At 36.4% G+C, this 24,783-nt stretch overlaps 1 protein-coding gene across 5 annotated transcripts in view; it reads right to left on the minus strand.

Annotated features, from left to right (window-relative positions):
* Nucleotides 1–24,783, minus strand: part of SLK (STE20 like kinase) — a 49,448-nt gene that overhangs the window by 16,443 nt on the left and 8,222 nt on the right. For 3 of the 5 annotated variants that reach the window (XM_063163250.1, XM_063163248.1, XM_063163252.1), the window contains exons 2-9: nt 11,918–12,082; nt 9,538–9,586; nt 8,987–9,136; nt 6,383–6,455; nt 5,978–6,172; nt 5,235–5,316; nt 4,131–4,259; nt 981–2,360 (exon numbers count right to left, since the gene is read on the minus strand). In XM_063163250.1, the coding sequence (XP_063019320.1) occupies nt 981–2,360; nt 4,131–4,259; nt 5,235–5,316; nt 5,978–6,172; nt 6,383–6,455; nt 8,987–9,136; nt 9,538–9,586; nt 11,918–12,082 (2,223 nt within the window). Of the gene's footprint in view, nt 1–980; nt 2,361–4,130; nt 4,260–5,234; nt 5,317–5,977; nt 6,173–6,382; nt 6,456–8,986; nt 9,137–9,537; nt 9,587–11,917; nt 12,083–24,783 lie in introns of those variants that run through there. The other 2 variants (XM_063163249.1, XM_063163253.1) reach the window with 2 other exon arrangements.

Raw genomic sequence — 24,783 nt, forward strand, 5'->3', positions numbered from 1 at the left:
ACAGATACATTTACTGTTTGCTTTTGATCATGATTTCCCCAGCCACCAACAGGTATTTAATTCTTAAAACCAGTTCTGAAACTGGATAACAATTTACTCACCTACTTCTTCCTGCTCTGGACATAAACAAGTGAGTTTATTTTTTTATTGATATATATTAGCCAAAATCATATCATGATCTTGCTGACCACTAGAGAAGTCTCAGTTGTCAGAGCTGCTGCTGTTTCATTGCAAGAAGAGAAGGACCCCAGCTGAACCTGCACCATCTCCACTGTGTCAGGGCAACTGCAAACTCCCTCATGTTTAGCACAGCTATGCCAATTTATGATTCGTTTGTTTGGTTGTCTTTCTAGGTTTGTTTTTCCCCCACTCAAGCTCACATTGCACAGTTATTACCCCAACATAGCTATATTCATTTTAATACAAAGACTTTAAATAATAAAGTTCATAGTCCGGAATTTGCTTCCTCTGAGTACACTCATTCATAGTGACCTAACTGCATGGACACAGTACAACCACAGGAGAACACTGACTGCAATAAAAAAATCCAGCAGAATGCCTGCCCTGGGTGTCCCAAACAGAGAGACAGAATATGGGAGAGGCAGGAGTTCAGTGTAAGATTAGATATTCAAGAGATTTTCCATTGAACAAGAATTCTGTGCATTTAGCTGGTCTTCTTGAGTATCAGCTCTGACCTACAGCCATTCACAAATCTTCATGTGCAGTATTATTACACTTCCTTTTATGGCTCATACTATTATTCAATACAGTAAGAAACTAATTAGCATAACTGCACATAATCCAGACATTGTTGTATGGTGCAATTTAGAATACTTTGGTTTCTACAAAGCTTTGTATATATGTGCCATACTGGTTTCTCCCTCAATATTTTTCTTTGTAGCAAAGGCAACACTTGGAGATAATTTCAGGGTGACACTCACATGCGATTTTATATTTAAAAAATATATCCTTGCACTCACCTGTAAAGATATTGATCCTGTCTCTTTGTTTTTACTAAGGAAACTAGAAATGGACAAGTTCAAATCAATGCTGCTGTTATCAGCTGTAGAACCAGTGCCTGAATCTGCATCATTTTCCTTCAAATTCTCCGATTCCAGTTGCTGTAAAGTCTCAGTATTGCCTTGATTATCTGTTTTGACTTTCTCATTTTCTTCAGTGCTAATACTAATACTGGGGACTGGAGTGACTTCAGAGTCCTCAGCTTGTTCACTGACAGTGTCTTGAAGCTTATTCTTCACAATTTCATCTGAGGTAACTGCTGGATGTTCTTTGTCTACCTGGATGTTGGTTTCCTGTATATTCTCAGGTCCATGCTCTCCTGAATTTTGGTCCATACCAGTCAGTTTATCCACCAGTTTATCAGGAATATCCTCAGGTTTAGTCTGTAATGCCTTCTGGTCTACGATATCTTTTCCAGAGTCTTTGATCTGTGTTTCCTCTGTGCTGTTTATATTACTGATACCCTCATTTTCACTTTCTGCCAGTTTCTTATCTACTTCAACAACTGTATCTTGGTTTTCTGATACAGTTTCTTCAGAGCTGATTATCTCATGGACCTGCTTAGCCTGACTTTCCACTGGCTTATCCTCCAGCTCAGGTATTTTATCCCCATCACTGATGGGTGTTTCAGCAATAGCACCTATCTCCTTAATGTTGTCAATTCCATGGTTTATTAGATCCTTTTCTTCATCAGACACTTTAACTGTAGCATTAGGCAGAGCTTCTGTAGTGGTATCTATTACTGCCTCTTTCTGAGCTTCACCTTTATCTTCCTTTTGTTCTGTATCTCTATTTTCTGCAGGGACCTTTTCTTCCTCACCATCCAAGAGATCCATTCCCTTCTCTTCTTTTTCACCAGTTTCCTTAGAAATGCCTTCTTCACTTTCTACCCTATCTTCAGTTACAGGTACTACTTTCAGTTTGTCATCTTCTATCTGTTCATCTGCCATGGAATCTTCTTTCTCTATTATTAAGTCAGGTTCATTCTTTATTTCCACATCAAGTTCTTTACCTCCTTTCTGGGGTTCTGTATCCTCATGCATTTTTTCCAGGCTTTCTGTATTCTTTTCTGCTGGCACCATTTTTCCTTGCTCATCTTCACCAGTTGGCAAAGAACCATTCTGCACTTTCACATCACTAACGGGAGTATCGTGTATGTGATCAGCTGTTTTCCTAAATTTAATGTCCTCAGATTCATCTCCAGTTGTTTTGTCCTCAATGGCATTATTTTCTGTTTTCTCAGAGAGAGATTCCAGAACAGAAGCATTCTGTGAAAGTTTATCCTCTTCAGAGCTGGCAATACTAAGATCAGAGGATGCACGTTTCTCTACAGGTAACTGCTAAAAAATTAAAGCAAGAAAAGTATTCAGTCATTTTGTAACTTAACCAAAGCACAGTTTTATGGGAGAATATGGGAACAGAGATCAATATTGTATTCACGTGCAGTTATATGAGTTAGAAAACTTCAGAGTCCTTCCCTTGGACTATCACAGAACAAGTGCATGAACTGCAGACAGGCTCTGAACAGAAAGTTTCACTGTGATCAAGGGAAAGGGATCATGGTCATCAGCTATACTCTTCAAGGGTCTTTTTCTTTTCACATTCCTTTTTTTAATCAGTTCAGCTCCTCAACAGTCTCAGCTACAGCTGGATTTGAAAGACTTTACTTTGTGCCAGCTGGGCAAGGAAGCAACTGTAGCTTTGGTTAGTGCAGCACTGATAAAATGCAGTATTAAGTTCTTCTGCTTTACTTTGTGCTCTTGGCTAAAAATGCCTGAAAACTTTTCATCTGGTTTTAATCATGTTGAAACCCCATTAAAATGGTGAAAACCTCCAGCAGATCTGATTAAATGGCAGCACAGAACTAGAACAGAAACAGTTACCTCACTCTAGAAACTGCCGCTGCCAGAATATGAATAAATGTTATCAGATTCCACAGAGACATCCAAAAGAATATAGTAATAAAGCATCATTTTAACCACAATTGCCCTTTCACTCTTCAAAGTGATTGTGGTATCTGTCTGTATCTCCTGCTAGAGCCCTGTAATTTGCAGATCAGGCTTTTGATTTGCCATAGGGAACATCCCAGGCTAGCTGTTGCAGCAAGCACAGGTTAGATTGTACATTTCCTACCTTAAGGATTTCCCAAGCATACAGAAATCGATTCCTTTTAAGTCAAAATTGCATTTAAAATATTTCTTTGTGTAATTGTTCAAGAAGTTTAGTGTTGGTCTCCCAGGAGTGTTTAAAATTACCCCAAGGAAATAACGTGAAGAGCTCTACCTCACACATTGCTGCAATGCCACTTGTGAGATACCTGACAGAGTCCCAGGGTGGGCTTCAGTCCAGCCCTCCTGGAGGGATGGCTCAGCAGCTCATCCACGGGAGGGGAGCTGCTGGGGATCACGTTTGGAGCCCGTGGGGTGGGCTGGGAAGGCAGTAAGGAGGCCAGGGGCCGTGAGGAACGTGCAGATGGGTGAGGGGGGAATGGAGGCACCTGCTCGAGCTCTTGGTTCCTGCAGCAGTGCAGGACAGCAGCTCAGGGAGGCACAGGGAACACACAGCCTGGGCACTCTGCTACCTGCACCCCTCCCTGGACATCACAGTTTTCCCTCTGAGCAACCACACTCACGCTCTAAGAATCTTAAAGCATCTTTAGAACTACATTGATTATAAAATATGTGGGTTTTCCTTATCTTTGATAGCCACACTGTAAAATCACAAACTTAGTTTACAGCATAATAGTCAAATACTCTTCCTAATCTTTTAAACACTTTATGGAATACAAACACACATTTCCTTATTCACCCAGTCATTATGATTTAAAAACATTTACACAAACATCAGGATCCCATTTTTAAAATAGCACATATACATGTAAAAAATTTAAGACGTTAGTCTTTATTAGCTATTATTTACTAGTAGTTTTTAAAGAGTTCAAACATGCTACTTTTTAAATGGCTGGCTACCTATTTTGTAATAAGTTTAGAGTATGATTATGATGTTATTCCTAAAATATTTGATGTCAAATTTGGGCTAATACAATTGAAACTGAATTCTCGATGGGAAATTTGCCACAGCATATTAAAAAAAGTAAATTTTGAACTGACCAGAGAATTTTCTGTTTCTTCTTCTTCATCCTCATCTTTACCATCTTCAACTTCTTCTGTAACTTCTGCCTTAGCTTCTGCAATCAATTCTCGTATTGGTTTATTTGAAGTAACAGTAACAAATGGATGCTTGTGAAAGCAAAAAAATAAGCACAATATTAGGTGGTGGCTTCATAATATACAGTGGGAAAATCATAATCTGAAAGAAATATAACTTCAAAGAAGTGTTACTTTGGTTGCCTCACATTTGAAGATTCACAATTAACATAACTGTTCCAATGTGTTTTTTCAGCAGAAGTCTTAAAATCACAACATTTGTGTTCAACTATACTATATAAGTAGTCTAACAAACTTGCTAAAAATACAAATATTCATTTATACTGACCTTTTTCACAATCCAAAGAATAGAAGTAGAAAGATTTCTAAAAAGGTTATTTTTCTTGGAATTAGATTTCATTTCCGTTCCACAGTTAAATTACTTCTTGACAAGCTTTATCTAGAAAATATACTTTCTAGAAAAAAATGTGCTTTGCCTTTCCAACAACTTCTACTAACATGAACTAGAATTCTGCTTTTTTCTTTAGGAACAAGCAGGTACCTCTTCCTCTCCTACCATCTGAATCTTCTTTCTCTGCTTGGCCCTGCTACTTAAATCTATTCAGCATATGCCAGATGGATTGTGGATCAAGCAAATGGGTGCTGACGTTAAACACAATCAAATGTACCTGGTCACATCTATTCCTGTTCAGCTGTTCTGCACTGACAGTATTACAGAGGAGGCTGAGCATTAAAGCTTTTAAAACACCTGTCAGCAACTGGCCATAGACCTAACAACTCCTTCATCCATTGTAAGTATACAAGTATAGTTACTTACACAAAGTAATTGGTTCTATTACAGCAAAATATGTTCAACTAATAACCTGATCTGTGCTTAGTATCATCTGATCAAATTTTACCAAATAAGGATCAATTTTAAAAAGAGATTGTGGACAAAGACCTTATTTGAAGATATTTAAGTAGTTACTATAATAGCACTCTGCTTTAAAAAAAATACCAAACATGCTTGCCTTTAAACAACAGTCCTGAACAATTAACTCTTCCTACCTGTAGAAGTTGGCTTGCACTCCACCTTGCATCTACATTCTTTTCCAAACATTTCTTCAGAAAATCTTTAAAATCTGATGACCTACACAACAAGCAAAGAGGCAGTGATTGTTCTTCTGTCTTAACATCAGACTAGCATATAAAGTGAAATACCCTTTAGGTTCACATGAATCTACACTGCAACTCCAAATCCTGCTGTTGACTCAGGAAAACACAAAGGGAATACAGGAATGCCAAGGCAAAAACAGCATAAAGACAATCTTAACAAGGTTTGTCCTTTATCAGAAGAATTTACTTTTTGCTCTTCTTCTTCTACTTTATCTTCTACATCAGTAACTGAATCATGTGAAGATACTAAATTGACCAAATAGATAATGGCTCTTAAAAATACTTTCTTAGTATAAAAATGCTTTAGTTTCCTTTCACCCTTTGTTAGATGGCCTTCAGATCTGTTACTACATTTTTAAAAAAGCTATTTCACATACATTCTAAGGCAAAGCCTGTAAAATATTTCTGGGTAAAAGCTTCTATACAGAACTATGACCAAAAAAAAGTTCAAATTGTGTCAGAAGACATATAAAGGTATACACACATGTACAAACATATATTGGGATTGTACGGACATGCCTTGAAGCATAAAGCTACACAACAAACTTCAACAGGGCTGTGCTCATGAAATTTAGCAAACAAATGACTTGGAGTGCCTTACACTGGGGTTGGAAAGCTGTCAATAAAACACAAACCATTTGGAAGGCTGTGCCAATGTTGGCGGGTCAGATTTTGCGATTTTCAGCAGCACTCGCATGGGATTCAGTTCATGGTGAGGTGGCTCTATCTGAGCCATTTCTATTAAAGTAATGCCAAGAGACCAGATATCAGCCTTGTAATCATATGGTCTGTCTTTAGAGGTCTCACACATTACTACTTCTGGAGCCATCCTGCAAAGAAAGCAACAAAGTTCCAGATGAGAAAAAGCTTTTTGATGTGTTCTGAGAGCAGTTCTAAACACAGACATTCACTGAAGTCTTGCTAGAAGCACATTCTACCATCAGAAGATTTACACAGTACCCATCAAGCTTGTAATATCAAATTAAAAGTAACATTAAGATACTAGTGAATACAAAAAGTCAGCAAGAGAGTGCACTTACCAATATGGTGTGCCAATAAAGGAGTCTCTTCTTTGTATTGTTCTGGTGTTTTTAGCTGATACTCCAAAATCCGCTTAAAGCAAACAGTAAAACACTATTAACAGGGTGGTGGAAAGCATACTATGATTCTTTTTATTTACAATTGTCTTTTAAAATGATGTGTATTCCAGAGCAAACATTCAGTATTAAAAATTCAAAGTGAGGTAAAAATATTTGTGCTCTGATAGCTGAGTGACAAGGTTTTATACCATTTATAATGAAAGATCTTACATAAAACATATTCTACATTTCTTAAAAAAAAAACCCCAAACCATAATGCTACTGTTGGGCTGTATGGGACAGAAGCAAAACATGTATTTACTACAGGAAAAAGTGCATTACATATTCCTTTAAGTAGAAATTCATTTCTTTAGCCTATGAAGTCTGTATTCATCAAACACGGCACCAACTGTCTCATTAATTCAACAAGTCATTCAATTTTAAATTTCAGGACTCAAATTTTCACAAAGTTACATTTCCTCTTCATCTTACAGGTTTCTTTCCACATGATTTTTGATTTTATAATAAATACTTGAAAGCTTGCATATGCACTTTTCATGAATATCTACCCAAAAAAAACCATTTTACCTCTTTGCAATTAGTTATCTATAAAGCACTATATCTCTCACTCTTAAAAAAAGACATTTAAATAAGTATTATATGCTTATAACACACATAATTTTGTTAATGAAGATCTAGAGATTAAAGCAAAGGGACAAAGAGCCATATGTTGCCATCTGTAATCTGTACAAAATCACTTGATGGGCTCAATACGTGAGAAGTCTAATTTTGCTCTGGGGAAAAAAACAGGACTAAAATCTATTGGCTCAAATGCATAAAACTCAAATTTTGAGGGACTACAGGTGTTGAAATAATAAAACTCAGATAGATATACATATATACATAAATAAAATGCAATAAATCTACTTGCCATTCACACATCAGTTAAAAAAGGAATTATATATTTCTTTGTATAACAATCCAAATACAAGTAGTTTATAAGGAGTAAAATGCTCCTTCAAAAGATGCTGTACATTTTTCATAATTACATCAAGTCTTTTTTAGAAATCTTAATTAGCAAAGCTGAATGCATCACCAAATGCACATGAGAAAGAAATCTCCTGTGGTCTAAACTGTTAAGTAGCATCTTGACAGCCTGCAAGGTGCTGTATACCAGCTAAGCTTGACAAAATCTTAAAGTAGTTCCAAGTCTGTATGAGGAGAAGCCAGGTCATGTGAGGAGATGAACTGAAACAAATTATTCTCTCTGACCATGAGACTCCTGCTGTGATCTGTGGTTTCTTTTACAGCAGTGCCAAGAAACTAAGACAGTGGTTCTATTACATTTACACATCAGGCCTATGACCCAAGTGCATCACTAAATGTTCTGGCTCCAAAGAAAAGCTACACCAGTAAAGTTACATGCACTCTGCAGACTAAAAGAAAGCCAGATGCAAGGATTGTGTGTACAGGAATAATCTTGTACAGAAGGAATTCATGGAAAAGCATAATCACACTGAACTGATCAATACAGCAATGCAGGTTCTTAAATATTCTCAGTTTCTAATGGAGAAGGTGCACAGTACCTTGCTGAGATGTGATCAATATGAGTTAAGCAGGAGATATATTCCTGAATTTGAACACATCTTGCTTACATTTAAAAGGAAAGTCTGTATCAAGGCTGCAAATTTAGAGCCCCGGTTCCCTGTGGCACTATTCTGATTTTCCTTACCTCTGCCCTCTGTGCATCCAAAGAAATAAAACTGATCACACTGATCCCATGCAGAGGGAAGGCTTTGAAACCTGAGCGTGGGCAGGGATGTCATGGAACTATGCCATGGGTAGAGGCACTGCAAAGGCTGACAGCTTATACACATTTCCCCCTGAAACAAAGTGGATCCAGATAATTCCTGCCCTTTCCTGGCTGAATGAAGGGATGCTATTCACCACCAGCAGCCATTTGTCAGTTCTGCATGGAGGAATCCTCATCAGACTAAAAATGTGGATGACTGCTTAAACTAAGATTTAAAAAAAAACAGAAATCAACAATAGTAAGCTGTATTTTGTTCCAAACTGTTCTGTCTTAATTTCAGTGCAACAAACAATTGAAAAAAGAATGGAAAACTAAGCTGGATGATTCAGTTTACTACTCCTCTCTCAAAGGAAGAGACAACAGTACAAGGTACTGCTTTTTGGTGGCTGTGAAGAATGTTCCCTTTCCAAACTAACAACTTCAAAGGGAAGTTCTGATGCTATCACAGTGAAGGTAAGTATAATCAGGAATGTTATACTAAGAAACAGCAAGATCTATGATGACTTCTTGTGCTGATTTTGAAGTATGAAAGATGTCATAAGTATAGTCAGGATACTTGCTCAAGTTTTTTGTTTTGGTTTTTTTTTTTTTTCCTTGATAGCACCAAACCACTTGCTTCTGAAAAACCTCTCATTTTTAGATTGGTATTTCAGTAGGTAAATATTGAACCTTGACAAACTGCAGCTTAAGGAAAATACAATTAAAAGACCATGCCAAGTTCCAGGAAAGAGTTTCATTTGCAACATGCTTACCTAGTTTAATGTCTCCATCTAATGTGAAAAGAATATTGCCAGCTTTTAGATCTCTGTGGATGATCTTATTCTCATGCAAGTAGTTCAGTGCTTCCAGTGTCTGCCTGCACACCACTTTGATCTGTGGCTCTGTTAACGGCCTTTCAAGCTCTACAAGAGAGAGACAGAAATAATCACAACATTTTTGCATTTTATGTTACATGTTCACAGCAAACCCTATAGGAATATATGGGGAAACTAATTAATCTGACAGATTCTAAGCATCACATGTCAGAAAAAAATTCTCTCAGAATACTTGCTCCTTCCAGTAAAGATTTTATTCCTTGAGCCCAGCCCCCTTCTCATTATGAATTATGTATACCTACCTATATGAACTGTGAAAAAACTACATCATTTAGAGACTGGTTCTTTTGTGTGTTACATAGAGATGCTAAAGACTAGATCTTTTACATAAATCATATCAAAACAATACATATATGAAATAAGTTACAGTATATATCATCACTTTAAGGTATCAGGATTATTATTATTAGTTGAAATAACTTATTTACCCAACATTACTGCATCTACTGCTCCTCCTGCACAAAATTCAATCAGGATCTGTATATAAATAAATAAAAAAAATATAGAGATTAGAAACTAAATAGTTCCACTGAGGTGAATCATTGATTAAGGGAGCATTTTTGGGAGATCAGAGTTTCAGAATATTTGGCCTCAACAAGTTATTTTACTAACCTGCAAAATACTGGTACTCTTACCCAGCTAAATGTAGGGCTGTACTGCTCAACAAATTATTTGAAAAATGCCTTGAGACCCTCAGACAAAAGTTTTAATCCAACTATAAAATAGCATAATAAAACTTATAAAACATAATGACACAGTCAGCTTAAACCTACTCCTTGTAATGTGATTTACATAATCCCTGCAAACTCATTTCTTGGTTATTAAGCTCTACTCCTATACTATAATCTCTCTGACTGAAAAGTCCAAGAGCTAAATGATTTTCCAGTAGCTGATGCTATCTCCTATATTGTTTCAGACAAGATGAAAACACAGAATAAATGCTCTGAAAAGCTACATAAAATTATTAAATTCAGATGTTTACATTAACTTTCCTTTATTTTTATTCATGCCTACAATACTTCAAGGCCTTTATCCCAGAATTTAATAATACCCGAACAAGTTCATTCCCAGTTCTGAGCTTCCTTTTGAAATAAAAATATACTGCAATTATTTATGAGCACAAACTATGCTGCTATGAAGGACAGAAAGAATATATGCAAAGGAGAAAGGGGAGAGACAAAAAGAATGAGGAGAGCAAGAAAGAGGAAATCTCATCCAAGACTGATACCCCACTCTTCCTTATGTGTTTATGTGGTTTTCTTTAATTTAAACTTTAAATATTATAAATTATAATCTACTGTCTGAGAGCTAAGAAGCATTTCTTGCCAGAATCTCAACAGTCAATATGATTGGAAATAGTATGTTATTTTTTTATTTTTCTGTAGAGTAATTTTAAGATCAGCGTATAATTGCTGATAAAACAGGAAACCTCAAAGTATACCTTGTACCACAGCATTTATATATACACCACTTATGTCACATATACTTCAAATTATTATTGCAATTAATCCCCACAGCAATGGTACCAACAAATATATTATATAATGCAATTTTTTGTAAATCCTGTAAACATTCTTCCATTTACATGCGTCTGTGTGCCAAGTAGGTAAGTGTGGGAAATTGCACATAAAGAATTTATTTCTCTAAAATTTGTAGTTTGGTCTGACAAAGGTCTCTTTGCTAGAGAAATCATGTTTCTAATCTTGGAAAGCAAACATGTATTTAGTGTCCAACTATCATTCTTTTTTTTGCCCTCACTAAATTCTGTTTATTTACCACATCATTAGCCTTGTGGCTTACAAGCTCCTGCATTTCACTGTAAGTATGTAGCTCCAATTTTATTTTCAAAGTGTTTACTTCTATCTTTATTCTGCCAGTGAAGCCTACCCACTCAGTTTCATATTGTGCCTTTATGCCTACTTGCTTTCATGCTGACCTTTATGCACTGAAATTTTTTCACTATTCCACTGTTTTATATAATAACTTACTCTGCACTAAGATCACCAAGTTTTGAGCTTAACAAAACAAACGTGCATCAGGAAACAAGGTACTACACTTCCACCATTTGTTCAAAGAGTAAAGCTTATTTGTAAGACTCCCAGGAAATCATCTTTTATTTGGTTTAGCTATCTTTTTGAAGTATAAGCTCTTTAAAAAAAACCCCAATCCATGCATTCTTTGTACCACTCGAAAAGCAGCTATAAATATTGCACTGAATTACCTACAAGTGCAAACTGTTTTGTCACAGCTAAAGCCACCCAAGCAAACAGCAGGGATGTGCAGTCCCATGTACGGTACGCTCTGCACGTCAAGGTACAAATACCCAGGGTTTAAGTAAATTAATTATTGTTCAAGTCCTGCTAAACTGTCCTCCCTTCCTGGGAGTGCCAATAAACCCCCTGGCATCTAAAGTATGTACTTCACAGGCTGACCTTTTCAGCTCTTTATTTATTTTTCAGGTGTGGATTCTGAGTCTCACTTAAAATCATGCTAATGTAATTGAAAGCCGAGTCCTGTTGTTACAAATAAGCACCAGCTGAGAACTCTCTCAATACAAAAACTGAACTGCTAATTTCCACATTTTTGATTCAAACCCCTGACCAAATGACTCAGGGTAGCACAATTCTGCAGTGACAATTACCTAAGTCATACCCACAATTTACAAATTAGTTTTGAAATGGAGTAGTTATCTCAACAGTGACAATCCAGATAAAATCTGACAAATAATATTTTGATAAAAGAAAAAACATGTAATTTCAATAACCTTTTGAAAGAAGAAAAAACATTTAGAAAAGGAAGAGTACTTACCCACAGATTGTTTTCATAGTAGAAAGCATCTAGGAGCTTGACAATATTAGCATGATCACAAGATGCTAAAATATCAATCTCCACCATGTAATCTTCAAGTTCTTCTTCTGATTTAGTATCTATCACCTTTGCAGCAGCCAGAACTTTCGTTTCTTTGTTCTGAGCCTGTAATAGAAAAGTCACAGCAAACACATGCATTAATTTCACCAGAAAACTGGCACCAGCAAAAAAAACCCCAGAAATAAAGCAACTCTCTCTCTTGACACTTCTGTACAAATTTCCTGTCTCCAGTTTCCTCCTCTACAAAAAGACAATCCCTGCATATTATAGAGGAGATAAAATCTAGCAGAAAAAGGGTTTAATAACTTTTCTCAAGGCCAAGAAACAATGAAAGACATGTAAAAACACTTAATTTTCATCACATTCTTTAAACCATCATCAATAGCTCAGGATAATTGCTGCCTTACTACGATGAAGTTTTGTGCTGCTCCTCAAACATCATCTATTAACACAAGGCAAGGAGTCAAGGAGCCTCCACCCTCTGGTTCTGCCCTTCTGACTCTCCCCACGTTGTGGCAGCACCGCTGCTCCCAAAGCCAGGCAGGGAAGCAGATCCTGCCTCAGGAAGCAGCTGGAGCTCCTCTTCAGCCAGGGGCTGTGTGCTGTACCCCAGCTTCAGGAGCTGCCAAGCCATCATTCCTTCTTTTGGGCATTTTGCTCCCTGTGCTTCAGCAGCCTGGGAGGACTCCCCAGGTGGGAGCTATGGAAGGTGAGCACTGCAAATGCTGCCAGCTCTCCTGCACTGCTCCTCACCCACACACCAGGGACAGGGACAAGTGCAGAACAACTAAATCAAGCAAAGGGAAAGCAAGATTTTGGGTGCCCACGGAAAAGAAAAGGCATTTCTGCTGTGCATTTAAATATTCTTTGGATTTTTTCAAACATAAGAAATTACAGACAAGTCAGGTGACTTATTTAAATAGCAAAACATTTCATCAACCAGGAAATACTACTTATTAAAAGAACACTGCTGAAACGTAATCACAAAAAATATATACACTCTCCAATAATTCTCTTGTAAGATATGTTTGAAGGAATGCTCAATTCCAAGCTGCAGCAAGCTTTAAACAAATATTTTTCTCAAGTCATCATAAAAACACTATTTTGCCAAGTAGTGACATTTCCAGTAGTTACCTCTGAATAAAGGAAGTGCAGGACTGAAGTCTACTTCACCCATTGAACATGAAGACCATGAAGCCAAGTCCTGCATTTACTCCACTGAGTTTTTGACATTCAAATGAAATTAAATGGCAAGAAGGGACACAGGCTCTCTCTAAAGCAGCAACAGACAAGGATCAGCAAGGGGAATTCCAGCTTCTGATGTGCAGAATCACAAGGCAGTTCATGTCTCTGCTGGTGTGGATTGTGCATGGCCCTAAAGCTATTTTGGATGATCCCAGGACAGGACGCAGCAAAAATCCCAAAACCAGTATCAGACAAAAGCTGCTATCAGACAGCAAGAACTCTTAGGAATAATTCTGAAGGTCTAAATATTATTACTTGCACAGCTATATATAATTCTCTCTATGTGGCAAAAGATAATAAAATATTTAAAGATAAACATTTACATTAACATTCAGTAAAACAGCAGTAACAGCAAAACACACTTATAAAGCACAGTCCCAGCTGATTCATCTCATGTTGAGGGTAAAGGTTTTCCATTACATGTCTTTTTATCTCAATATTCTTTCCAAAACAAAAAACAACCAAATCTTCCCAACCTCAATATTTGCCCTCCCATGTTTAACAACAAAGATAAGTAATCTGTATAACATCATTTGAAAACCAACTACTGAGAAGGTTTCCAACACACATTCTAATAATAAAAAGGAAAAGGTCTGCTTAGTAACGCAAACAACATTTGTTTTGGTTTCATGCTTTGTAGCAAGAATGAAAGATCAACCTTCCTATTCGAGAGCTGCACTGTAAATTAAACACAAAAAGTGAAACAGATGTCTGACCACAACAGAATTGGACTTGGTAGCTTTACTTGTGCAGAAAAACAGTTTTTAAAGCACCTTTCTATAGAACTCAAATTTTAGCTGTAAATTGACTTTTTTGAAGCATGCATGGCCACACACTCTTCACTTAAAAAAAATAAAAATACTTAAAAAAACAAAGCTGAAATTAATTTTTACACAAATTTGCTTACAAACTATATTCTGGCAATAGTATTTTGTTTAAGTAAACCATCTACATCAGGTAACAGATGTTACTGCTTCCAGACTGAGTTTCACCTTTGAGCAAGAAGGGCATTGCTAAGTTAGTGTGAATGATTACATGCTCAGGAGTTTGCTACATTTACAGCATATATTATTTTTTTTCTACTGACAGAATACTTTGTATTTTGATTTTTCCCAGATCCTTTTGCTTAAAGCAACTAGAAATCTGCTTTGAGTATGCTTCTACGATTTCCTCCTTGTGCAGCTCTATTAAAACACCTCATTACAAATAATGAATTATTATAGAGACAGTGTGATTATCTTTATAAGCATCTTAACAATTATAAACAAAACAAATGTTTGCCTTTGTTCTGCCTCAAAATAGTAGATTTTGTAGGTCTAGATCCAGACTTTTTTCCCAGCTTCTAAAAGAAAAAAGCTTTAGAATTAGCATATTTCCACTGGCTATTTCTGAGGACTGATGAAACAATTTAAGTATACATCAAGAAACACCTGAAAAAAATTATATGTTTTAAAGTTCTTTTTGAATAAGGCATTAGTCATCTCCACCCCACAATGCAGTCTATGAAAAATACCCATCTATTTGACTTACTGTAAGTAACATGCTCTTTTTAACTGGGTAGAAAAGGATTTAGCTGTTCATGCACAAGATTTATGAATCACTGTACTGTACAGTGAAAAAAAAAACCTCTTCGGATTAGGAGGAACAAAAAGCACTTGCAACTTTGTGTGGGTATGTTTGTTTTTTCTAAACTTTGGCTGAAGTCTTTCTTCTTCCACAAAACGTTCTCCAAAGGTCAGAGCCAGAGCAAAAATGATTGTGTAGAATCAGTCCTGATTTGCACATGGCAATTCTGCATTTGGGTACACCAACAATTAAAGTCAACCTGCCATTTAAGTTACAGGATATATTTTCAAAGGGCAGAACTTCTGAGTAGCTGTAGTCCAGCAGTTTCTTCCTGTATTTTAGCTCTCAACTACCAATTCAATTTATTCCAAATGCTCTGCTTGAATACATTTGATTCTGCATGCAGGATTAAGTGACTTAAACCTCAGTCCTATGCTAAGAAATCCAAACTGGCATTTTCAATGGTTATGTGCAGACAAAGAAGAAAAGGGTAGAAGGATTCATTAACCAAATTTGATCTTTTCAATAGATACATACATAATAGATGAAAACCAAATTGGAATAACTCATTCCCTCAAGACGTGACTAATGCAAGATGACGTGGATATTATTAACTGTTACATGCAACAACACACAAACATTGCAATCCTTTCAGTGAAACTCCTATTTGGATTATGTATTGAAGGTTACTACAGCAAACATTTTAACTTAAGGAGAGAGAATGCACAAGGAAATAACCATCTGTATGTTACAGCATGGTTCTTGCAAGGGATGGCACAGTCTCATCAGCTGTCAATGCACAGAAAAACACACTTAATTCTAAGTTAAATACTTTGAAAAGATGGATTGCAGGCTTGTATAGAATAAATAATCTTAAAAATAACAACTTGCAATTGAATATGTCTGAACTTACATCCCTTACACTGGAATGGCAACGTACATCTAATGCACAAAAGTGTTGCAGAAATCTGAAAATGTCTCAAGAAAGAAGAATAACCATTCCACACAAAACCAGGCCCTACAAGAATGTGAAATTAGTGACTCCTCCCTAACAATGCTGGATTTTTGCACAGGGTATCATATAACTAAATTTAAGTTCTAGAGGCAGAAGCTTTGTGAAGAGACTGACAGCAGAATATTAAAAGGTAGTTTACTATCTGGGCACCAGGCCAAGAAGCTGCATATTGCCAGCCCTGGACAGCAGGGAGAGCAGAGCTACTGCTCCACAGTAATAGGATTACAGCTCAGAGATAACACATAGCCTTTCATCTTCTGATGACCAATATGAAGTTTCAGCCTTACTTGTGAAGAGCTGTTTCAGTTTCGGATCACCAGCTAACGCTTCCTTCCCAGCTGTGCATCTCCTCTGCAATGCAGCTTCAAAAATTAAACAATATTTACAACTGAAAAAAAGTTAAGTACATCCTTTACCTCTTGCTCAGCCAGCCAGGAACAAAGCTGAGATATGAGATAGAAAATTGTTCATCACTTTTCCTCCTGATGCCTGATCTCTTGTGAGATGTTACATAACCTCACTGCATGTTTTGCAGGCAGCAAAACAAATCAATTAAGAAGCTTTTCCTTTCTGACTCATTCTTCTCAACAAAACCATATAGTCATAATCATGGATCATCAAAGTTGTCAAAAGGGGAAAAATATACACATCCCTATTCAGCAAAAGATGTTTTTTCCCACATAAAAAGCTCCACTTTTGTGTGAAATTGGGATTGTCAGCTCTAGCTCCACATAAATTTTGTGACAGTGCCTGGGTAATCAGTACTGAAAGGCTGGCCTTGTACAACACAAAGGCAGGAGCTGTTTCTCTGAGCTACCACAGAGCAGAGATTTCAATCTTTCTTAGAACATATGTATTAAGGAAAAAAAAATTGCTCTCATTTTAAATTTTAGCAGCTCTATCAAATAAAAATATAAGCAGTAGTGTGGCCTACTGAAACAACTACAGTGGACTTTTCTTTTGTCAAAGTTTCCTATAACATAATTAACAATGTCCTGTACATTTTGGAACTAAAAAAACCTTAAATGATTGAACAGTATCAAGTGTTCAAATTTCTTTTCAAAAACATGGAAACGTGTTCATCAGTGAATTTTAGAAGTTACCTTAGATAAAAGGAAGCATTAATTCTAACACTAAATGTTAAAAAATGTAATTAAAGTATCAGTTTGAATTCAAGAGCAAATAGCTACTCTTGCAATATTAAACCAGTTTTATCAAGAAAACACAAGTTCAGCCAATGAAGAAGACAGCAATCTCCACGGACTTCTAGAAATTAAGATGAGTCAATAATTTCAAAGTAGTTGTTTTTTTGCAAGAATCTTCACTGCGAGATGTTTGAAAATGCAGTAGTAATAAATTTTTAAAAGGGAGATAATTTCAATTTTTTGTTTAATTATAGATGTGCTTGGCCCAAGGAATTAAAAACCAGCTAACTTCAGTTAAACCTGCTGAAAATTGTTGAAATGATGGATACAGAAGATTTATTCAAAAGTTAATGAAATGAACTATCTCCCAAAGAAGATGATACACCCTTGAACTACAGCTGATCAGCCAAACACTTTCCCAGCCTGCTCAATGTATCACAGCTACCCTACTATACAGTTTCTTCTACTTAATTAAATTCAGTTTCTCTGTTTAATGCTGAGGAAAAAACCAACCAAACAAAAACAACAACAAAAAAACCCCACCAAAAACCAAAACCCAACCACCACTGAAATAGAAATACAGATAAAAGTGCCTCTGTTTCCTACAAGCAAATGCTCCTCCTACAGAAGTGGAGGCCAGGGCTCATCCCTGACTGCTGAAGCATCTTTATGATCCTGTGGTCTGGTGCTGCCTTTGTGGCTACGCTCGTTTGGGAGCCGTTTCCATGACAACTTCACTCTTTTAACATTATCCCTGTACTTCGTACTTACTGTGGTTCTTCTGCTTCCTCCACATTGGTTTCTGAGGATTCCACAAGTTATTTTTGGGAGTGGTATGAAATATAATTTTCATGTTTAACCTCATGTTTCCCACTAAGTATTCTCATTAATTCTGTGGTATTTTGTGTACTAGCTAAGTAGAGTTTCCATCCTGATTGCACATGCTTTGTGCCACTGAAATTAGAAGGAATACTTATATTCATCTTTGAAGAGTATATGAGCTGAACTGGCAAATATGTGCAAAATAACTGAAAAAATCCTTTACAGTAAACTTAACAGGAGAAGATTTCAGCATAATTCTTACTTAAGCAAATAGATTTAAAACAGAGTAAAAAATAAGAAAAAATTGCTAAATACTGGCAAGAAAAAAACAGCCATGCTGTTCTATAATAACACATCTCATTTTCCCTTCTCTTGCTGCATGATGGCTTTCATAAAAGCAACAGGGAAAACCAGCTGACAATACTGGGAAAGCATTTATAACTAAAGCATTAGGTGGTATCAGAGGTGTGTGTGCGAAAGAGTTGCATTTTTTCCCAAAATTCACTTATAATAACTGTACATCCTACTTGCTAAAGCAGCATTAAAACACACAATACTGCATTGTAATTAACTCCTAAATTTGAGAAGAGGGAGGTGTGACAAATTGAGATTTATCCCCACAGTGCTAAGCTGCTTTGCCAGTATCTTTCCCCTGAAGAGGTCACTAACAGTTGCTGGCAGAGGTTCTCAGTTTTATCCAGCAGCAATGACAGCTCCAAACTAACTTAAACCTCCCAGAAAGACAGTAACACAGTGGATCTTCATCTTGGATTACAAACATCCTACAGTTATTTCTTTGGTTTTGTGTCATTAGGGAAAAAACCAACACAATGCTTAATGCTTACCAATTTATTTTAGTGACTACAGCTTAAAATTCAGTCTATTCCAATAATAAACACACCTTTATTCCAAACGATGTCATTAGGAGTGCTTCCAAGAAACAATGTTATCAAGAAATAATTTTTAATCACACCATAATTACTAATTTTAGCTGTTCCCTAGAATTAAGACAAACAAGAAGTCGGAGTTGAAGCTGTGTACAGACTGTGGTTTTATCAGAAAATTATCCCACTGCCAGGTTGAGAATTTTATTATTTGCTTTTGCTTATTTTATGATTTGTCTGAACATAGGACTCAAAAAACTTCCAAGTCCTTCATCTGGGAAGTTTTTGCTGTAATCTTGTTTCTAATCATTAACATCTGTAAGGAGCTTTAGTTGACTGGAGCTCAGAGCCAGCATTCCTCCTGCTAACCCCTTCCCAAGGAGACATTTGGAGCAGCTGAAGCTCACTGGAGCCTTCTCCAGACACAGACACCTCGGAGTCTTTTGGCTTCATGAGCACCAAGTCATTTTGTTTACTCACACTTTGCAGACTAGTGTACATCCACAGATGTACAAGTATAGATCTACTACACTCCTTTTTTACTTTTTTGTCCTTTTTTTCTTTAAATACAGTGGGTCAGTCAACCCACAGTTCCTCAGAGTTAAATTACAAAACAAAACTGGGATCTGCTTTGCCCAGAGCTTTTCAGCCTGATCAGATGCAAGATGGCTACAGCTGTTTGCTGACCCAACACAGCCATTCATTATGACAAAACAAGAAAAAAACAGAGCATCTGACTTGAGCATGGAGAATTCTGTCCTTTCCAACTGGATATCAACAAGTCAACAAAAAAATAAAGAAAGAAAAATGACAATTTCTTTGGGCTTTAAGAACCCTTCAACAAAGGCCTTCTGACATGTTACTAGGGGAACTACAGAGCCCCAGAAATGCAATGTGGCATAGTCATTAAATTAAAAAAACTTGCTGTCAAAACAAGTAAAGAATATTATTTAAAACTCTACATTTCACATAGCAGAAGGAAGGCATTAAAGGACCAGCACTAAGACAATTTATTTTATGTATCTATTGCAGAAAATGATGACCTATAACAGATGTAACTTAACTGTCATTTAAAGTGTAAACATCTTACTAGCTCAAATATACAGCAAATTTAAGAAAAGGTTCTGTATAATTTGATACTGCAATGTGAGCCATGTTCAAATTTCACAATAAGCACAGCTAAATAGCCAGAGGGGAAAGATTAAATTAAACAAGATGAATGAAGCATCATCACCTCTTTTCATTCTTTGCCCTCCTAAAATGAACACAACAAATGCAGAATACTTCATATGTTTTAAGGGAAAAACATAAACTATATAGGCAGTTTAAGATTTAGTGTTTTACAAAGAGATACAGTTGTAGCAGAGGGAAAGGAAATGAGACAATACATAAATACCACACTGAAACTGGCAACAACTATTGCAAAACTATCAAAGCATATATTCTGTTGCTTCACACAAACTAGTCTGTTAAAATGAAACTTCCTCTATTTCTGAAGGAGTAAAAGAAAGAAGTAGCTTTAAAAAGTTTCAACTAAAAAAGCTGTACATCATTATCCCTCACTTCTAAGTGAAATTGTTACAGAAACAAATTCATATTCTATTTATAGTATTCATATGTTTTAAAAATAAAATTTGGAATTCTAGCAGGGACTCATTCATTCCTTACATACCATCTCTAAGGCAATCTATCAGAAACCAACTGCAAAGACAGCAACAACAACAAAGAAATCAACAATTAAGCTGGTGTCATTCAGCACTCTGTAATGTAAACAAGTTATTTTCAAGTCAGTCCTACTATAATAAACTTTATTAATTATTAAATTCATTCTGCTGGTATATGCTATTTAATGCTAGTACAGTCTATAACTTGACAGTAGTTTCTCTTGTGCTGTAAATCCTGACCCTAAAGTTTCACAGCACCTCACAAGCACAAAATGAAATTTCAAAAGGTGCCTCACACAGCTCAGATAAGCTGGCTACCTTTGTGCTGCAAGTACAATATCTCAAGAGATGAGAAAGAGCCTTCTCAATAAACATTTGGTATTCCTTGACAACTGGCTATTCAAGTACCACAAAAATAGCACCCTGGGTTCTGTAAATGAACTTCATTCATATTCAACACTGTAGTGGAGTATGCTGCTTTCTGATGCTGCCTTTCAGATTAACTGTTTGGTTTGTTGGGGTTTTTTCAATTGTTGAATTTAAACAACTAAACAATTAAGAAAACTGACTACTCTGAGAAACTATATGAATGGAAATCATATTACTTATCAGCAATTTTCAAAGGAAATTTTTAATTTAGAAGCATGCTACTGATGGTATTTTTAAAATTCTCATGTTCTATGCACTTGCTGTTTGACATTTTACTGATTAGTGTCATTTGTTCAGAATTTACCTAGAATGCAACTGATAAACACAAATGGCCATGGGAATAATTGCATAACTTGATAAAATTATTTTTAAAAAAATCCAGATAAATCAAGATAAAATTCTTCAAGTCTGTGAAAAAGCACAAAGCACAAAATATGCAAAGGAAAACGTACTGTGTTACTCAGACACCTGCAACTAACAAACATTGATCAATGTAAGGTTTTCACCTAATGTTGGAACATTGTTCTTCCTCTGACAGACCTGTTGAGAGTCATGGTAACACTGAACAGTTAATGCTTCTTCCTGAACATCTCCTGTGCTTGTTCTTGCCTCATAGCTGTGTGGCAATGCTACTTTTCATGGAATTATGGAAGCTTCATCTTGTCCATGTCCTCAAGAAGTGATGTTGCATGGCTCTCACAAGGAGGCCTTGTTATGGGAAAATTACTTCATTTCTTTATTCTTCTCCTTCTCTCTCTGTTTTTTTTCTTTTAATTGAATAGTAGGCTGAAAGCTTTTTGAAGCAGATTACTATCTTTTGTTGTATATTTGTACAGTGAGAGGGAACGAAGAATTCCTCTCCCTTTGGAAAATTATCAAAGCCACTTGTTGCTCCAGAACACCTTACTCAACTCAAATTCAATTCAGTTTCTGTACTTTCCTCATATGAGTTAGATTTAGTGCCAAATACTAAGTCTTAGAAAATTTTCAATCTTTTCTAGCAGTTATTGAGCATACCTAAAGTAGAAAAGAGAATCACCACCTGAACTAAAACTGGGATCATGGGCTTCTAGTCAATTTGCAGTTATGCCTAAATAACAAAATGCACCTAGCATGGACATCAGTGGTGCTAAGGGACAGAACCACTGACTGATAAAAACACCACTAGCATTTCCCATAAGTACCTTTTTCTTAGTAGTTGCTAACAGCAAATGGCTCCTACAACAGGAACAAGTCTATTTTTCCTTTTGTCCTGACTAAAAGCATTCATCTGACATACCTTAACAACTCCACAGCATTAATATGCAACCCTTTGACAGCTACTGAAGCCAACACTGACAATGTGCTGTCAATTTTCCCTTCCATTGGCAGTGTCACTTGTCTGGCCCTCTCGTGAGCTGGTCTGGGCAGCCAAGAAGATTACATGGACAATCAGCTTTTGCATGGCTTAGTTCCTGAAGCAGATCAGCACAGGGTTGGCAAGCACCAGACCTGTCACAAGGAAGGATGTGGGAAGGACAATCCCCTGCCAGAACCCTGCCTGCACCGACCTGCGCCTGCCCAAACTGCTGTGGAAAAGAGTCACGGTAAGACCCTGACACTCCTCATTTCAGTGTCACTCCTGCACTTACTAAAACGCACTGCTCTGGACAGCAATGTATTATTGACTGTTTCACTTAGTAAATATCACAGTTCCACACTGTTTAAATGCTTTTTAGGGATTCAGAATAATCTTCTTTATATTGCACTGGCTAAAAGTGAGGTCCTATGTCAGGCCACTAAAGGCCACAAATTTACAACAGCATCAATAAACACTGAAACACCACAAACAGCAGAAGAAAACAAGCCTGTACATTAGCTCCTTTTTATATTTCACTTTTAAGTACTAAGGCCAGTGTGTGGGGTCTTTGTTTTTATTCAAATGCAACACAAAAATCAACAACCGGCTTATTGGGTTCTTAAGCTGGCCAGAACACCTATATTTGCTACCAAGAGACAGTTTGAAATTCAAGCTACAGCCAAGAGCAAATGGACATTGTCAGGTACCCCAGCTATCCCTGTCAACAGGAAACACTTGTCAGTACTGTTTAAGTGGTGATTTTTAAGTTTTCACACTTTCCTTCCCAGAGAGATGAAAAATAGCAGATGGGTTACTTTTAAACTTGGTTAGTACATCTCCACTAATAGCCAAAACTAGTTGGAAAGAGTGAATGACTAAAAAAGCTCAGCTTAACTCTGAGAGTATCCATTTCTCCACATTACTGGGATGATTTGAGTTTTTTTGGGGGATAATTCCTGCTCAAACTATTCTGGCAAATTGCCCCATGATGAGCACAGCTCACAGTGTGCTGTAGCTGCACACACCTGAGTTTCTGACCCTTGACTATCCAGCAATGAAACCCAGAGAAATTTTGCCTGAATGGTGAACTGAAAGATTTGTGGCATCCACAGAAGAAAGTAAGAGAATGAGAAGGACAATCAAAATTATTAAAGGGTCAAGCTGTTGTCTTGTAGTAAGCAGACTAAAAAGGTTGGGCCTCAAACAGGAAAAGCTGAAGGTGGGGCAGGAACATGACTGAACTTTACAAAATAAAAAAAGGCAGCAAATGAATTGAATAAATCCTGATTGAGACAATGGTTATGAAGGAGATGAGGGTTAACTGCAACATTTCAATTTTTGCTGAGGCACTCAATTAACATTTCTCCACTATTGTTTTATTACCTTTTGATTACAAAGGTATTAACTTTTCCTGGTAAAATACTATGTAGAAATACAATTTTAAAGTTTTCTTCTATAATACACAGTGTAGACGTGCTAGAAAAAAACCTTTGTTTTTACAGCATAAATCTGTTCAGGAGAACCATTACCTGGGAGATAAAGAAATAATAAAATCCTGTGTAAAAGTCTTGCCAAGTTATTACACTATCACTGACAAAGTTACAGTAACTTTCCTCAGAACCCTTTCTGAATCACAGCTATGACTAAACATTTCTGGAGACAAACCCAGTTCCTTAAAGTCTTCCTTTAACAAGGAAGTCTCAGATTTAAAAGGCCTTTCAAGGAGATATAAGAAAGCAAAGGGACAGTCTTCTCCCAGCTTATTACTAAATTACATAGATAAAAACCCAATTCAGCCTTAGGACAGGGATTCACCATTGCTTCCCTACCAAGTAAACCAATTGTGATTTAAGGCACAATTTCAGTTATGGGGTAATGGTTTCCCTGCCACAAAACATTTTAGTTCTGTTCACCAACTCATTTTAAATTGAGTTTAAATTAAGATTTAAATTAACTGCATTATTGCAACTGCAGAAGAAATCATCTAGTCGTCCTGAAAATAATAAAGTTTGTTAAGTCACGATGGTATCATTCATTTCCAAATTTTCTGAAACAAATTTTCAGGATGGACACTTGAAGGTAACAGCCAGTCCTCTGTAGTAACAAGAGATTTACCCAATTTTAAACACTAATCAATAAATTGATTTGACTATTGCAGTATGGTCTTAACTTTTCACTTCATGTTCTTCTCCACAAAAAGTAAAGTAAAATTTGAAAATCATATCATAGAACAGCATGCCTCAGGTAGTCAGAATATTCTTTAAGCTACATTTTGTGTGGAACTTGATTCAAGCATGAGTGTAGGTTTGAGCAATTTTTTGCTCTAGGCTACAGGCAATCACCTAATTAGAAAATGGCTAAAAATATAAACATGCCAGGCAGAGGGGAAATACTTTGTGTCTCACTCAGCTTCCAATTTACAATTCATGCTTAGCTGCCTTACATTAACCTCTCTATGTACACACATGCAATGACACAAAATACTGAAAAAATCCAGTCCTAATCTAAAATAGTTTTTAAAAACCAACCAAACAAACACCACCACCATCAGGGACAAATCTATAACTTTAATATTTTAACTTGCATTTACATGCAAAACTCCTTCAATAAACACCATATCCTCCTAAAACCAAGTATGGTAGTTTAAGCAGGTGAACTAAGTATTAGAAGAATCTTACATTAACATTTTATTGCAAA

Source organism: Melospiza melodia, chromosome 9, assembly GCF_035770615.1.
Source record: "Melospiza melodia melodia isolate bMelMel2 chromosome 9, bMelMel2.pri, whole genome shotgun sequence".
NCBI classification, from domain to species: domain Eukaryota; kingdom Metazoa; phylum Chordata; class Aves; order Passeriformes; family Passerellidae; genus Melospiza; species Melospiza melodia.